The sequence below is a fragment of the Onychostoma macrolepis genome, chromosome 12 (assembly GCF_012432095.1).
Source record: "Onychostoma macrolepis isolate SWU-2019 chromosome 12, ASM1243209v1, whole genome shotgun sequence".
NCBI classification, from domain to species: domain Eukaryota; kingdom Metazoa; phylum Chordata; class Actinopteri; order Cypriniformes; family Cyprinidae; genus Onychostoma; species Onychostoma macrolepis.
The window spans coordinates 14,387,647-14,404,887 of NC_081166.1; the positions used below are offsets into that span (position 1 = coordinate 14,387,647).

Genomic DNA, 17,241 nt, shown 5'->3' on the forward strand with positions numbered 1-17,241 from the left:
TTGGTTTAAAACATTTTTACATTTTTAAACATATCTCCTTATTACTACCCGACCGTTTGAGTAGCCTAATTCTGAGTCATGCATGTAGTCAGAGGTACTCATCAGTGGAACCATTTTATTTTGGGTAGGTCATTAATGCACTTCTAATGCATTTGTGAATTTTTACAATGAAATTGGAAACTCACGCAACACAGAGAAATGTGTTAATAAACTCAGCTTTCTCGGAAAGAATGAACTTCTTTGCTTTGACTTACCTTTTGCCATCTACGCACTTGCTACGCAGCAGCAGAGAAGATCAAACCTGCTTTGGAAAGAAAAGAGGGATAGTCAACTGAAAAAGGACAAGAGCTTGTGTTACAGAATCCATGATTAGCATCTGTGTGTTTATTTTGAGGTAGAAAACGTTGAATTAATAATACTGGATCCTGCGTCAATCCTATTGGAAATTTTGCAGGCCTTACGTTGGAATCTGTTTGTATCAATCAGAAACTGCATTGAACGTTCTTATGCATGTTATCTGTTTAAACACTTCCCAGAGCTATAATCAATCTATATCCATCTGGCACACTTGTCATATCATGTCATAAACTGCATTTTACACTATAGCGTATATATATATATATATATATATATATATTTAATACATATGCAGCTCTACTTTTTTTAAACCACCTTAATGTGCTGTAACATAATTACAACTCTGGCCTTCTCACTGACAAGTGAGGACAAAGCTGAGAGTGCAACTGGGCAGAAGCATTCATATCTGGCACAGACGAAGGCCATAATTTAATGGATGATGACAACTGATTGTGCAAGGCTTTTCTGAACGACAAGTTGAGGTTGTTTTAATGAGGCATGATTACAGGGTTCCGTTTTCCTCCTCTCCCTCTTTTAAACATCTCTGTCGGAGAGCCTTGGCCCCCTGGCAAATGTTATGTAGTATATTTATCACCTTTGAAAAAACAGTAACGAGCGTGGTGATATTCAAAAAGCTAAATATGGAACACAGGTAAGTTTTTTTTTCTCAAGCAGTTTCAAGGTCTCAAGTCCACAGAGGTGCTTGGAAACACCATAAGCAAGGCCATAAGAAACTACATTTCCCACAGTGCAAAGCATCAAAGACTGGTAAAATGTGACATAGTTCAAAATGGCCCACTCTTCTTTTGCAGGATGAAAGTAATTGCTTCAAAGGTGTTTGTATGGAGGGGCTGAGCTGACTTCTGGAGGGAATGTCACCATGGCAACAAGCCCAAGACGATGACATTTAGAATCAGTGATAAAACATTAAGCAAGGAATACAGCAAATACAATTACCAAGATAACATTTGTTACACTGGGGGCCAAAAGCAGGATTCGGATCTTTTCTGCTTTTAAAAGCACGGATGCAGGATGCAGAGCTGGCGTTTTTGGTTAACGGCCTTTCAAAGCGTCTCGCTTTCATCAGAGCCCCGCTCCGATTCTGTGAACGGCTTGCTGGGAGCCAAGTTGATTTTCTGCCTTTGACTTTTAGAGGACCTTGAGAAGGCTGCAGTCACACTTTAGCAATGGGTTCCCTCCTGAGGCTAGTCTCAATCAGGCAAAGCTCTGCGCAGTCCCTAGGAACAGCTCTGTGAATTGCTGTTCACCCTGAAGGACCATGGCTGAGGAAATCACACTAACTGAAGACAAAAGACACGGGCTACTATTTACACGATACACTCACATGCAGTGTTCCCAGAGGGTTTTTACCTGGATATTTTACCGTTTATATAAAGTCCCTTGTATCATGTATGTTTTTGTGTGTGTTAGAAGATCTGCTAGGTATAAGACACATTTATTAGACCCTGCAATAAATGTAATGCAGCACGACAAAAAAGACAGACGCGGCAGGAATGGAATGAGACTGACATCATGAGGTCTATTATATCTTAATGGCCAATGTTGTCAGCAACAACAATGAAAGATGGATGATTGGACTGTGACATCTAGTGGCAACCGGCTGATTGATGGCCTGTCAGATTGGAGATTTCTCATACACAGTTCATGTATGTCTGCCATCAGTCTTTTAAAGGCATTATTGATTCACACACACCAGACAATTAAAACTATCATTCACCCGTATAATTAAAGCAGTTGATAGTCACATTTTTACATGCAGCACTATGTAATCGATAATCACATTGATATATTAATTGCTGCTAACCTGTGTAGTGCTTAAGGCACATTTGTGTGCAAACGAGACAGATGTTTCCCATAAATCAGACTATAATAAGCGTGCATCTCAACATAAGCTGATCTTCACAAACTCTACAGGAATTGAGCCTGAAAAGTCCTGTGGGAGAGGTGTTTCAAGATAAGTTGCAAAATATCATTTCTGCTGTGTGCTTCCTACGACATACATCCGAGTGAAACAGATCATTGAAAAAAAAAAAAGCAGGATGAGGACTTGGTTCTGATATTCAGTTGTTGATTGGATGGAGGGAGGGAGTCTGAATGCAAGCTTGCAGTCAATTAAGTTAGGTTCACTTTTTTTTAAATCAGCAATTTCTCCATTTCTAAATATTCTGACATTGATGAGATGTGCATATTTTGTGGTCGTTTGGAAAAAACAGCTGTCCATTTATTTTTTAATTGTAATATAACCAATAAATTATGATTTAAACCACTCGTTTGTTTTCAAAAATATCATTATGAAAACCCATATTAATTAGGCCTATCTTGGATGTAGCCAATTTCATTATATTATACACAACATTTTTATTTCTTTAATTCAGCTCCCTAATTTAATGCTTTAGACTTATACATACAATTAATTTATATACAATTTATCAGTGGTAATATTCCAAAAGCTAAATATGGAACAGAGGTCAGTTTTTATTCTCTTGACTGCCAGTTTCAAGCAGTTTTAAGGTCTCAGGTCCACAGAGGTGCTTGGAAACCATACTGTACACAATTTTTTATATTAAAGGTTTTTGATGCTTTATACATCAAAAAACATCATAATATAGAAGTAATAGGCTATTTTGACTCCCTCAATGGAACGCTCCATTTGAATAGGCGTGGCGGATTGTAGACTCGGAAGTAAACGCCCACTGCTGTGATTGGCTAACAATTGTGTATGTTTGACAGCCTAGAACATTCACAGATGGACACTGCTGTGATTTAGGTTAAAAACACTTAAATACTCACTACATATCAAACGATCTGTAACACAGAGAACAAAGGACCAAGTTCTTACTGAAGCAGCCTGGAACTTCATTAAAAAAAAGTTAATCTAATAAAGTTTATTGTTTGGTTTTGCGTAGACCTGCGTTTGCCGCTCTTGTCATTCACTTACTATGTGTGCGAATCAGTGGGTGGGGCTAAACAGGCAGCGATGTAGAAGCAGGCATTGATCATCTTCAGCAGAGGTGGTGTTTAACCACACCATTACAGAATAGAGTGGCACATTCCACAACCTGTCATTCTGGCAGATTGGCTTCAATATAAGCTGTTTTTAGACTAACGAGAAAGTTTTGAGTTCTGAAACTTACAGGATGTTTTTACAGTACAATGACCTCTTATATATCAAAAGATCAGTGGAATTTTGATTTCTCAGTTCCCCTTTAAAAGTAACTCATGAAGAGAAGTACAGGAATTGAAAACGTTTGTGTTCATGACATATACTAAGCTGGACAGTGACTCAGTTTTCACTGGTTTAGATGCTTTTATGTTGTATTTCAATGCTACTATTGTGTGATTAATAAAATACTTCACAGTCCCTAAATTATGGCCTTGACGCTTGTGATTATCTCAAATGGCACTGCTTCATAAATGGATACAATATACAATAGGCAAGGACAAGGATGCCTGTGGCATAAATAAGTAAAACCTGTGCAGATTGGAAATGGAAGAAATTCATTCTCTGATGGTAAAGCATGTTAATTTCCTCTTGTGAATAGGCTAATACTTCTTTCTTTTTTTTTTTTTTTAAAAAAGGAAAACGAAAAGACTTCGCCTCCCAAGGGGACGTTCTTTCTCAAGATGTTATTTTTGTTCAAATCTCAAAGGCTTGCAGTTAAAGTTTATGAGGGATTGAAAATGGATAATTAGCATTTAAATGATCTAACACTAGTCTTTTTTTCTCCGCCGCGGCTGTCACTGTAACCTTCTGTGATGCGCTTTCATCAGATAGCACTTATGTTCGTCTGGCTGGGGAGCTGGCGGGGTCTGTGACTGAGTTAAGTCTTCTGGTGTGGAGGCTGCCAAGGGGTCATTTCTTATGGACTTGCAAGTTGTTGAGAATAAGCTTTATAAGAAACGACCAACTGTTCAAACATCGAGATCACATATGAGGTTAAAACCGATTCTTTGCCTGGGGAACCGGAGCAGAGGCGTATCATTTCAGCAGGGTCACTGCAGGTGTCGAGTGACTGTGGACATTCCCAGCAAACAAAGCACGTGAAGTGTGAAAATCCACCAGTTTGCCTGTTTAATTATTCAGGGAACTCATTAAGAAGAGTGGCCTGCTTTTAATATAGGTTAATTAAAATTTTTATTTCCGAGTCTTTGATAAGGCTGATGTAGTCATGCAAAGACAATAACACACGCTCACACAAAATAGATAAACATGAATGGCTGGATGGAGAGTATAGGACCGTAGAGGATTAGTCTGCGGCCAGAGTCTCTCTCTCTCTCTCTTTACCTACTGAAGTAATCTCCTCCATCTTCTCTTCTGCTGGGCTCTGTACCTCACTGATTAACACAATGTCTAAGTGATTGACTGCAGTCATTATTTAAACGGACGTTACCTCACCGGGGAGGTTCAGATTTCTCTCAATCAGCAACTTCTTCACACAATCAGCGACTGTTTCACACCTGGAACACCCATGTGATGAAAGTACCGATCCACACCAATTATTTCTGCTAATCTGCTCCGGTAAGTGAGGACGATGCGGAATACACAACAGAGCAGTGTTTTAAAGGTATTGCTCATCTATAAATGAAAATTCTGTCATCATTTAGGCCTACTTCTTTTTATTCTTCCGTGAAACACAAAAGGAGACATTTTGCAGAATGTTCAAGATGCTCTTTTCCATAATGAAAGCCAACAATGATGCTGTCAAGCAACATGAACAAACACGCACTGTAGTCCATACGACTCTTATAGCCTCTTTTCTAAAGGTGAGGTCAAATTTACAGTTGAGTGAAATCGAATTATTCCTTGTGTGAGGGTGAAAAAGTTCCCTATAAAGGTTCTGCTCATTTTCAAGTGAATTTGTCATGCTGAACAACAGAAATCTGCTTGGTTTGAATGCGACTTCTACACTGTTGACAGTGGACAATGGATATTTTTTGCCCTCAAAATTACTCACCTCGCCTCGACGGTATATCCATCGCAGAACTCTACTCCGTATTGCTCAAATTGCTACAACACTTCCACTTTTGGGTGTGTCTGTAGAGAGCATGTTTAATTTTTTTCTAAGCACATGGGCAATATAATCATCATATACATGTGATTACAGGTGGAAGAATGCAAGCTTTGTTTCCAAATCCCCTTAATAAACTTCTGTAAACACAGCCAGTTTATTTACAGAGAAAGCATCCAAATGTCATTAGAAGAAAGGATGAAACATGATAATATGTATATGATTCAGGGACTAAATCCAGCAGAATCTCCAGCAAATTCGGCAGATAGGCTATTTAAACACTCATTGCAGACATCATTAAATGTATCTCCCACCCTGCGGTTCTTGCATGACATTTGCATAAAGTTGAGCATTTACCAACTTTTTTGATGCTCCCGCTGTTCGCTGTTAATCCTTATGGTCATGGTAGCGCCATATTTAATTTTTAACAGGAATGAAAATGAGGCTGTAAGGGATACAAGAACAGTACGTTCAATGGGCTGTAACTATGTAACTATTGTTTAACAACATACCGATTGTTCAGCTGACAAAATCTCTTTCTGAAAAAATAAAATAAAATAAAATTTTAGTAGACAAACTCTACAGTTTTGAAAGTTGCAAGTTGTGAAAATGACTTGAACTAGGACTATATACAGTGTGTGTCATTGTAAAGACTTCGTCTATTCTTAGCTTCGTTTTCTTGTGTTAAACTCAATATAGCGGCTAAACATGGTCAAAAGGAATCAAGAGTAAACGCCCCTCTGCTCCATGCCAGTGGACACACATCGTCTTAATGAGGTACAATTTCAGACCTAAATTTGTTGTTTTGCATACAATATTATTCTGCTATAGCTCTAAAATCTTAAAAAATATCATCTAATTCTACGTTTTCAAACTCTGTCGCTGATAAAACTGCATACTAACATAGACCTACTACTGTTTTTACCATACCTTTATTTGGCAGAAATAGTTTATGCAAAATCAGCCTCGGATCCACAATTAATAGTATTTGTCTTTTGACAAAAAAATCCTTTAACTTTAGTAAATATTTTGTCATGTAATATTCATTCTTTTCTCTTTTTTTTTTTGTCAGTTTGGCTAAGATAGTAGCTTATAATTATAGTCACCAAAATAATATTTTATTTTTATTAAACTTCTTCAGTTATCATCATGATGCATCTTTTCAGTTCAGATTTTGCAGTTGCAACAAAAATTTTCATGACTGATTTTGTTGATGAAATACTGCATGTGAATATCAATGGCATTCCTGTCATTGACATCAAATGCGGCACGGCACATGTTCATTCGTCAAGTTTTAATATGGGCAAAAGCAAATAAGATAACAGTTTAAGCAAACCCATCAAGAGGATTCATAATACCATGCATAAATTGTTTGGACCACTTTTATGGGGCTTTTTTGGCAGCCCTTGGTAACAAAATATTTTCATGCCAGGAAAAGAAATAAAGCTGCATGGAACTGAAACAGGTGAGTAAACGACAACATTTCCAATCCTTCGTGAACTATTCCTTTAGCAAAACACTTCCAATCACTGAAAACCCCTCCACCCACCAACAGCAAGTCTTATATCAACACCGCAGCTCTCTTCTTCTATTCCCTGAAACAAATGTCCAAATGAAATGGCCCATTTCCTCTGTCCAGATTACTCCTGACAAAACAAACACACTGACACAAACACAAGCAAACGAATACATAATGACCTGTTTGTGAGGTGGCAAAGAGTAAAATCAATGAGATGAGACATGTAGGACCTGGAAGATAAAACAACAAATTGACTTGGAAAAACACATTAATCTCATGTTCAGTGAAAGCAAACAGAAGCCCATCACCCTTGTTTATTTCCTTAGAGTGTGTTAGCAGTGGGTAACAGACTGCACAAATGCAATAAGAACCAGTACTCTTCCATCAAAAAGGCAAGAATTATCTAATCATACTGACAAAAAATAAATCATCCATACAGCACCAAAGTTGGACGATTCCCAACAGGTGATGTAATATGCCAAGGCAAAGCAGCCTTAATGCTTTTGTCCTTACTGATTGAAATCTATACAGTATTAGCACGTATACACCTTGTATGAGACGTTCTAGAAGGTCTAGAGGAAAAACAACTCCCCTGGTAATATTTTAGCAGATATTTCCCATCAGCAGGTCGCCAGGCAACTGTGTCCTCATGATTCAGGTCCATGTTGAGAATAGCACAATGAGGCAATGATCACAGCTCTATGTTTCCAAGCTGGATCTTACACTGAGACAAACTAAAAAAAAAAAAAAAAACTCATTCACGCAGATAAAAACATTTTATATCACTGAAAAAGCTAATGTACTAGAGCCATGGTCAACTACGGTTGTGTAATTAACACTCAGAGAAGCTATAAGAAAAAGAATTATTTAACACATTTCTGAAAAGCTCGAGCACACGAATGTAAAACATACTATGTGATTAAATAAAGAGACAGGCAATGTGCTCCACTGTGATGATTTTCCCCAGAGCTCAAAGCCTCCAAATCCTGAGCCACTCTGGAATCAACAAAATCACAGTATGAAGGGTGGTGGCTGTTCAACAATTCAGGCTTACAGCTGCAAACGGGTGGACTGGCTTAGGGCTGCACGTCATACTGGCTTTTTATAGAACGTGCACCACATTTCAGGACTGATACATTTTAGATTATGTTGCATCAATTATGTACGTGCTCTATTCTAGACATGGTTCCTCCATGCTGCTGTCAAATTTTAATTAGGGGAGACAAATCAAAGGGGTTATTCGAGGCTGGGTTTTAACATTTATGTAAAATGTCATTGTAAACAACAGATAGTATATGTAAAAAAGAAAAACAGTATCTATATTGGAAATGAGTTAAAGAACATACACACACGTTTGTTTCTGTAAATTGTGGGGACTTTCTAGACTTCTATTACTTATAAACCCAACCCCTTACAGAAAACCTGCTTGCATAGTTACATTTTCAGATAAACATCATTTACTATTTTTAATATTTTTCCCCCTCAAAAATGTCAGGTTTTACAATCCTTGTGGGGACATTTGGCCCCCAAAATGTAGCATAAACAAGAGCACACACACACACACACACACACACACACACAGTGGGTTAAACACAAACCCAGCAATTATTTTGAGCCAGGCTTCTGGGTAGTTTTATTTAACTTAGCTATTGTTAAACAAATACTATATTTCTTGCTTAAAGTTTAAGATTTATTAATATGTTCAATAAATTAACATTTCTTAAGTTGAATAAACAACAAATATACATTTTTCAATTGCTTATTAATAAATGTTCACCTTTTTTGATTATCGATGATGCCTCTAGTAATTGTGTGTCTGATTTTTAATTTATAACCTATTGTGGCCATATAGTAATTTTGAAACAATAGTTGAGTTAAACAAAACTACCCAGATAGTTGGGTTAATCATTTAACCCAACTGGGTCAAAATAAAATTAAGAGATTTCTCACTGAGGTTTGAACAATCAGAAATTATATTTTTACTCTGATATGTTTTATAAAAATTCAAAAGAATGTACAAATGGTGGATTATTTTTCAATGAGGTTTGAACAATCCAAAATTCAATTTTTACTCTAATACGTTTTATAAAAATGAAAACGAATGTGCAAATGTGAAAGAACGACAGAAAGTCAGTCAGTCAGTCAGTCAGTCACTCCTTTGGCTGTATTTCAAAAGCCTGATTGCTAATCAAAGGCGAACTGTTGGACCTGAGCTTACCTGCAGCACAAGAAAAGCTTAATGCACATGATTACTGATGCCTTGCCTTTCCAGAGTCTCCCACAGAGAGGTGGCCTGATTGTCTAGAACAAGGCACAGAGTTGCTGAGACACAGCCTCTGGTTTGCTCTGAATCCAAAATATCAGGGAGGGAGCAGAAATGGCTCCCCTCTTTCTTGTAGTCAGGCTGCTAGGTACTGTGGGTAGGACTGGTGGGCATGCTGTCAGTTATCCGTGTTCTCCCCCTGCTGTTTGCACATGGTATACAGTATTCCAAAAGAAATGGCTTGGAAATAAGGAACACCTTGATGTTATATAACACGATTTTTGTAACACAATAACACAAGCATAGGTTAGTCTTTCCATAATTAATGTTAAAGAGGTGATAAAGACAATTTGCCAGGATATGTACTGCAGAAAAAAATAAATAAATACTAGAACATTGAGCCTGTGTGAAACAGAAACAGATCAACTGCCTATTCATAATGGTGCACCTCTATTCACAAAGCAGCAAGAGGTTGAGAGCATCACGCCGCAGAGGTACGGCCGATTTTAAATTAACGACGAGCTTTTGAAGGTGTGCAATGAGCATTGCTAAAAGGTAACATAAAATGTTAAATAAATAGCACGACCAAAGGCAGATAGTAGCATCTCTGAATGAGTGTGGCTGCGTTGGCAATTAACATTCGAAGAGAGTATGCGTCTTTGAGGCAGAGTGACCTTGGAGGCAGACAGAGAGGAGAGCCGCTGAGAGAGAGAAGATAACGAGGCAGACCAAAGACACGGAGCAGAGGTGAATTTCAACACCAACTCAGTATGAAGGCCAGCTGTGTAAGAGGGGAACAGAACAGCGAAGATAAATTGGTAGAATTCTCTATTTGTCCTCCCACATTTTCTAAATATCAAGGTAATGAAAAGAGCCAGAGTCCAGCGTCATTGAGCAGTCATTAAAATTTTATGAACATTATATACAAAATACTGCAGTGGAACAAGTTGAGATAACTTAATTAGCCACACTTGACAGTCAGGCCGCTATGTAAGCAAACCTGAGACGTCGCTGAACTGAAGGTAGTCTTGAAGCAGTGTGGGGATTGGCAGCTGTTTGATGAAGGATGTCTTAGACAGAGCACTGCTGCCCACCGCTGCCCGCACTGCCAGTCTGCACAGATGGGTGAGGACAGGGACTGATTCTGGAACCAAAGGCAAAAGGTTACTGAGCTGTGGCCATTTACCACATCAGATGATATAGCTATGGAATACAGTAAGACAATATAGAGGTTTTTTTCAAAAATCATTTGTGACAAACAATACTTTCATTCAGCAGCATTCTGCATTCTGAATTGATCAAAAGTGACAGTAAAGATTTTTACTTTGTTACAATAAATTCCGATTTCAAATGCTGTTCTTTTAAATGTTCTATTCATAAAGAATCCTGAAAAAAATGTTTCATGGTTTCACAGGCATAAATGACATTAAAATATTTCTGACAATATAAATGAAGCCCTTGTGTGTGTGTGTGTGTGTGTGTGTGTGTGTGTGTGTGTGTGTGTGTGTGTGTGTGTAAACATTTTCAGTCAGCCATCTATTTTACATTGATTAAATAGTTAAAATAATCATGGAAGAATGATATTTTATACAATATAAAAAATGCATAGCATTAAACTGCAACATTTACCAACAGATTTGTAACAAAACATTTTAATGCAAACATTATTTTGAGTGGGTTAATGGCTGAGTGGGTTTTAAATTGCTTTGTTGAAACAATTTGATTCCAAAAAATAAATTGAGCTAATCACATATTATAATGCAGAAACTCTTTAGGAAAGTTAATGGACAAATAAAGTGTAATAAAATCATTCACCATGTTACTCTTTAAGGTAACTAAATGGACATAAAAAGTGTAATATAATCATTGACTATGTTTCTTAAAGGGATAGTTCACCCAAAAATGAAAATTTTGTCATAATTTACTCACCCTCATGTTGTTCCTAACCTGTAGGAGTTTCTATCTTGTGTTAAACATAAATGAAGATCATTTGAAGAATGCTGGTCCCCATTGACTTAAATAGTATTTCTTTCCCTACTATGGGAGTCAATGGGGACCAATAACTGTTTGGTTCTTCAAAATATCTTTTTTTTTTGTGTTCAACAAAGAAACTGGAGGGTGAGTAAATGACGACAACATTTTTTGGATGAACCATTCCTTTAATTTCATATCACCAACAAAATAACTGTGAATATACTGTAAATATTTGATATATGCAACATTCAATGTCATTAAACCCACACATACACACACATCAATATGATTTAAAGTGTACAGATCATACCGAAATGCTTCCGTGGCGTCCAGGTGCCATCTGCTCGACGGTGAGAGAGAATCTGAAGCATTGAGGAGGGCAGAGTCTTCCAATTAATGAACTCCAAAAAGAAATTAAGCACTCTGTTCTCAGCTTCTTCAAGCCTGCACCCAATTAGAGCATAACAGGCAGAAGTGAAGAGCTTAACACTGTGGTTTTTAACTCTGACGTTAATAAAGTACAATCATTTATTAAAAGGCACGCATGGTGAATCCACTCTTGATTAAAATAAAAACCTGTGTGGCACAACAACCGCAATGTGTTGCTTACATTTTGTCCTGGAGGAGCAGCATGGGGTCCATTCCTGCTTTGAGCAGCAGGGGGAGCCAGAAAGATCCACTCTGCATCTCTCCAATGGCTCTATGGGCCAGTTCTTCAAGTCGGTCACCCCGAGGAAGGCCAGCGTGCTCTAGGATCAAGGGAAGGTGCTCTGGTACGTGGCCTTGTAAGGCAAAAGCATAGATGCCCATGCTCACATGGGCCCCTGCTGCCAAGAGCATCAGAGTGATTTCACGAATCTGGTGACACTCGCTGTTCAAACTGAGAGACAAACAGGACAAAATGTGTCATACTGTCCAACTGATTGTGTTTAAAATAAAAAGCGGGACACAAGTGTACATCTTTGTCATACTTCCAAGAGTTGCACCACAGAGCCATGTCCAAAGGGCAGCTGTAGCCAAACTGTCGACAGCTTTGGGCGTCTGGACTGTAGCCCTTCTTTAGCAAGGCCCGCAGGCTGTCTGCTTGTCCGCTAAGTACTGCCAAATAAACTGGACTGACCTTTCCCTCGCCCCGGTCACATTCTCGCTTCGTTACCGGAATCAGCTTCTCTAAAATACTACAGAGAACGACAAGAGATGAGCAGCCAGATTAATGCAGTTAATCAAAATTTATTTCATAAAGGCCAAAGTTACCCTCTCAACATCTTTGTTTAAAAAGTACTAAAGGTTAGCTTTCAAATGTGTTCATCATTATACTAAGTAACTGTCGCATGGTCTTCGTAACCATTTGACAGACCCAGTACGTCATTGACCGAACTGCCATACCTAAGCCGACTGAACTGGGCCGCAGCATGAATGGGTAGCTGCCAGCAGTCCTCATTGCAGTACAGGTTGGGGTCAGCTCCATGGGACAGTAAAAGTTCCACACACCGTACGTGGCCCTCCTGAGCGGCAATGAGCAGCGGCGTGGCCAGATCGTTTGCCTGGCAGTTCACATTCGCCCCTGTGGCAAAGACAACCTGTGCTTAGGCAACCAAACTCTTATACACGACTGCAGTGTGGCTTCTGCCTTCTTCATTTAATAAGCAATTACACGTATTAGGTCAATGACAAATAATGCCCATCATAAAGGAAAATTATCTTTTAAAAATATAGGTAATGCCAGGTTTTTAGAAATATTTTCTTTATATTCATTGTGGTTTCATATGACTTTTATAAACTTTTTCAGGAGAAATTTTATTATAATGACTCTAAAATGGAACCATCAAGTAAAAAAAATAAAACAATTTCCTAAAAGGTTTGTAAATATATTTTTCATAATAAAACATTTATAAACATACACTACCATTCAAAATGTGGGATTGGTAAGATTTTTTGTTGTTATTGAAGGAAGTCTCTTATGGTCAAATAGGCTGCATTTATTTGATCAAAAATACAGTAATATTAAAATCTTAGTACAATTTATAAATATTAAATATTATAAGATTTTAATTTATATAAAATTAAAATATTAGTACAATCAAAAAACATTTTCTATTTGAAAATAATAGTTCTAAGTTATAATAATAATTATAATACTAAATACATAATTATTAGGCGCATTGATATTCTGATAATTTTTTTTCCCAAACACATTTTACCAATTCCAAACCACATCAATCTAACTACTATTAATTTTGTATTTAATCATTTATAAGTGATACATAATTGTCCATGAAGGCTAGAAGTGAAAAAATCCTTATTTCAGGTGTGCAGAATTATTAGGCACGTTTTCTTTTACAGATAAAATAAGCCAAAATAGAGTCAAAGATGATTAAATCCCATGAGAAATATTAAAAACTAATGCAATACAGAAATTGGACAGCAAAATGCTCATTGGGTCAGCGGGGTCAGAAAAAAAAATAGGTGGAGAAGAAAAGACACGTTAACTGCAAAAGATTTAAGAATTAATGTGAAGAATCATTTAGGAACCATTTAGTCTCCAGCTCCACTATTTTCCAGAACTGCAACCTTCCTGGAGTCTCCAGAACTACAAGGTGTCAGATTCTCAGAGACTTTGCTTGAGTAAAAATTTTTAAAAATTATCCTCGCTTAATAAGAATAACATGCTGAAGTATTGTGAAATACATGAAGACTAATTTTTTATAGGCTTTATAGACAGATAAGTTGAAGTGACTCATGAAGGACCAGCACCACATCCTCTTGTACCACTTTTTGAAGAATTTATCTTCCAGAATTTGGCAGTACGTTTTAGGAGCTCATTTTTAGTCAAGACAGACTTTTCAGGATATGAGATGGACCGAATATGAACTATTTAATTTGACATATAAATGGCTTTATTGTCACTTTTGATCAATTTAATGTATTCTTGCTGAACAAAAGTATTTATTTAAAAAATAATAATAAATGCACCACATGACATTTCACAACCTAAACTAACCTTGCTTGTTAATAAAAAAAAGTCAATTATCTGTTATTTTCAGAAACTTACTGACCTGGACAAAGAGTCACAAGGGTCTACAGGGGCCTTTTCAGTATAATTGTATTCAAGTTCCTGTATTTATGAACTGCATTTCTGAATAAATTAATAGGGTAACACTTTATTTTAAGGCCTCTTAACTAGTTACTAATTAGCGTGCATATTAATAGAATATTAGCCATTTATTAGTAGTAATTAAGCACATATTAATGCCTTATTCTACATGACCTTATTCTACATCCCTAATCCTACCCAAACAACTACCTTACTAACTATTAATAAGCAGCAAATTAGGAATTCATTGAGGGAAAAGTCATAGTTAATAGTTGATAAGTATTCCCTATTCTAAAGTGTTACCATTAATAGATATGAACAAAAATGAGCGGCATGTCATTGACCCTTACATCAAACTCTTTATCTGTGTCTGAAGAATGTGTCGCTACAGTAGCGATAAATCTGATGTTGCAAGAGTGAACGTTGACCAAAGCATGTAATGTTCAAAAAGAGAAGCATATGATTGGCTAGATGAAGCTTGTACAGGGTTAATCATTAAAGAAATGTTCTCACCGGCATTTGCAAGAATCTCTAAGCATTGGTGATGTCCATATTGTGCAGCAACAAATAATGATGTGATCCCATAGTCATCAACTGCCTCCAGAGAGCACATGCTCACCAGGTACCTCACAAACTCAGTATGGCCCTGGAAATGGTTTTACAGATGTTTATTTCATCAGTTTTTTGATGGAAGACTTTGGTTACTGCCTTAGATGTAGGATTTAAAAACTTGATTAAATTAGAATAAGCAAAATGGCCTTGGGCTTTCATTATTTGAAGCTTAATTTAACATTTAGACGTATAACATTTATTGAAAGAGGTATAAATTTAAAAGTAGCAATCATGTGATTGTTGTTATGTGTTTTTTCCTGATAACTAGTTGATAAGCACTTACACTTAAAAGTGAGTAAGAAGAGCTGCAGAACTTTTTAAGGCATGTGAATGTAGTATTTGTACAAGTTTTGATGTTTCCAAAGCATCAATCTTAAATTAGAGTTGTAGATTAAAGCTATAACCTTGTAAACAGCTTGATGGAGACAAGACCAGCCGGACACAGAGTAAGTCCCGTTGACTTCTGCCCCATTTTCCACCAGCAGCTCCACCACATCTTTGTGCCCACCGTCTACAGCTAGGAACAAAAAATGAGACAAATATATAACAAGGCTCAAAAGAGGAAAAATACACATGGTTAACATGATCGGAGATTGTGATCCTAGGTACTTTGAGTTTACCTGCAAAGAGGGGACAGGAGAGTTCATTGGTTGTCCTGTTAATGTCTGCACCACCCTTGATAAGCCACTTCACTACCCGGAGATGTCCATTCCTCGCCGCAAAGTAAAGAGGAGTCTCTGAGTTATGCGTCAAAGTGTTGACGTAGTCTTCGCAATTGACTGAAGTGAACAGGGACATACAACTAATGAACTGCACATTAGAGAAAAAGATACAGTCATGTACTGCATCTTAAACAGTTTAATAATGATTAAATATACTAGAGTGTCAAAAGAGCTCTGATTATTGGTCTTGATCTTTAATAGTTCACCAAAAAATGATATTCCTTTCATTAAAAACTGTATTGATTTTATTTACTGATTTTGTTTCTTCTGCAAAAACAAGACATTTTTGTCATTATTTTAAATGTCTCTGTAGTTTTTATTACAGTTTTAGTTATTTTAGTACTTCAAATGAAATTAAACAAAAATTTGAAATTCTGCCTTAGCAACTAGATGAAATTAAATTAGTTTGTTTTTTTAAACATTTTATTCTAGTTAATCATTTTATTTAAAGTTACAAAATGATTTTAAAACAGTTTTGGTTAACGGTAATAATCGTTAAAAATGAGAAGAAGAAAAATCACTTGTCTGTCCCATTTTCAAGACTTTGTTTCACACAAAACTATCCTAAAATATGACAAATGGTGCACAAGTGGTAAAGATAAACGTTCTTGCACAATTATGTGTGTTGTTGAGATTTATGGCCCCAGTCCCCATTAATTTATAATTAAATGAGCAATGGAAAAGAGCAGCGTGAACATTTTGTCAAGTATGTCCTTTTGTGCTTTACTTAAAGTCGTACAGGTTTTGAACGACATGAGGTTGAGTACATGCCAGAATTTGCATTTCTATGTGAACTATCCGTTCCTTGTCTAAACAGGTCACTCTATGTGATGTTCCACGCGTTCAAAGCAGCTAAATCCCCATCTGAAGTTGTTACCGGCTGCAGGGAGGAGAAGCCGCACACACTCTGCTGATCCAGCTGCCGCAGCCTCATGCAGGGCGTTCCAGCCCCGGTTATCTTTCACATCCACCGCGAAGCCTCTCTGGATGAGCTTCTGCACCCGTCGACCCTTCCCCTCCCGGGCTGCCAGCGCGACGGCTGAGCAGGTGTCTCCATAGCACTCCGTGAAGTCCATCTGATTATTGTCTGTTTAAAAACACAACACTATCCCTCAAACATTACTGAGAGTTCGTGTTCGCTCACGTACACACAGCGACTCTGACTTGAGTGCAGGTTGACAGCTCCAGGTCTTAAATTGCACCTGATATACACTGCAGTGCCACAGGTTAAACCTCTATAATGCACAACCAGGTCAAGTTGATACTAGGTTACACCAATAATTATGATAAGCTGGGCAGATAACGGTGCTTTGATTGCAAAATAAGTTAACAGCTGTCCTCTGCCACTTCTAGTATACTAGTCTAGTAATCTAGTTCGACTTCCCCACTTTGAATCTTTAATATATGTCCACAAGACAACAAAAAGAAAAATCATATCGCGGTCCTAAAACATCTGTACACACATGAAAAAGTGACGACAGAATTCACAATCCAGTCGTTTTAGGACAAGATAAATTTAATGGACATTTCCGCCGATGCTGTTTTCTGATTGGCTGATTCAGAGCTCCGGCTGGAACACATGTGTGTAATGTTTCGTTCCGTCCATAAAAAAAAAAAGAGAAAATAAAAACAACAACAACATCATCATAAAAACAAGTCCAGTATTTTGT

At 37.3% G+C, this 17,241-nt stretch overlaps 1 protein-coding gene across 2 annotated transcripts; it reads right to left on the reverse strand.

The window, feature by feature from the left end:
• Positions 1-10,056: 10,056 nt before the first annotated feature.
• asb3 (ankyrin repeat and SOCS box containing 3) lies at positions 10,057-17,142 on the reverse strand. 2 transcript variants are annotated; one of them, XM_058794129.1, is made up of 10 exons: positions 17,035-17,115; positions 16,449-16,658; positions 15,470-15,628; positions 15,254-15,366; positions 14,751-14,883; positions 12,530-12,707; positions 12,115-12,321; positions 11,754-12,023; positions 11,454-11,587; positions 10,057-10,313 (listed from the first exon to the last, which is right to left on the reverse strand). In XM_058794129.1, exons 2-10 carry the CDS (start codon positions 16,645-16,647, stop codon positions 10,156-10,158), a joined length of 1,551 nt encoding a protein of 516 aa, XP_058650112.1. In that variant the 5' UTR covers positions 16,648-16,658; positions 17,035-17,115; the 3' UTR covers positions 10,057-10,155. The 2 variants fall into 2 exon arrangements, with proteins under 2 accessions (XP_058650112.1, XP_058650111.1); XM_058794128.1 differs by having other exon boundaries at positions 16,449-17,142.
• Positions 17,143-17,241: the final 99 nt, after the last annotated feature.

Bases quoted from the DNA above. Each gene is read 5' to 3' on its own strand.
- asb3 (XM_058794128.1), bottom strand. From the start codon at position 16,647: ATGGACTTCACGGAGTGCTATGGAGACACCTGCTCAGCCGTCGCGCTG. The intron at 14,884-15,253 runs GTTATAGCTTTA...AACCATTTCCAG, and splicing joins TCCATCAAGCTGTTTACAAG to GGCCATACTGAGTTTGTGAG. The intron at 12,322-12,529 runs GTATGGCAGTTC...CGTTCTCTGTAG, and splicing joins GCCCAGTTCAGTCGGCTTAG to TATTTTAGAGAAGCTGATTC.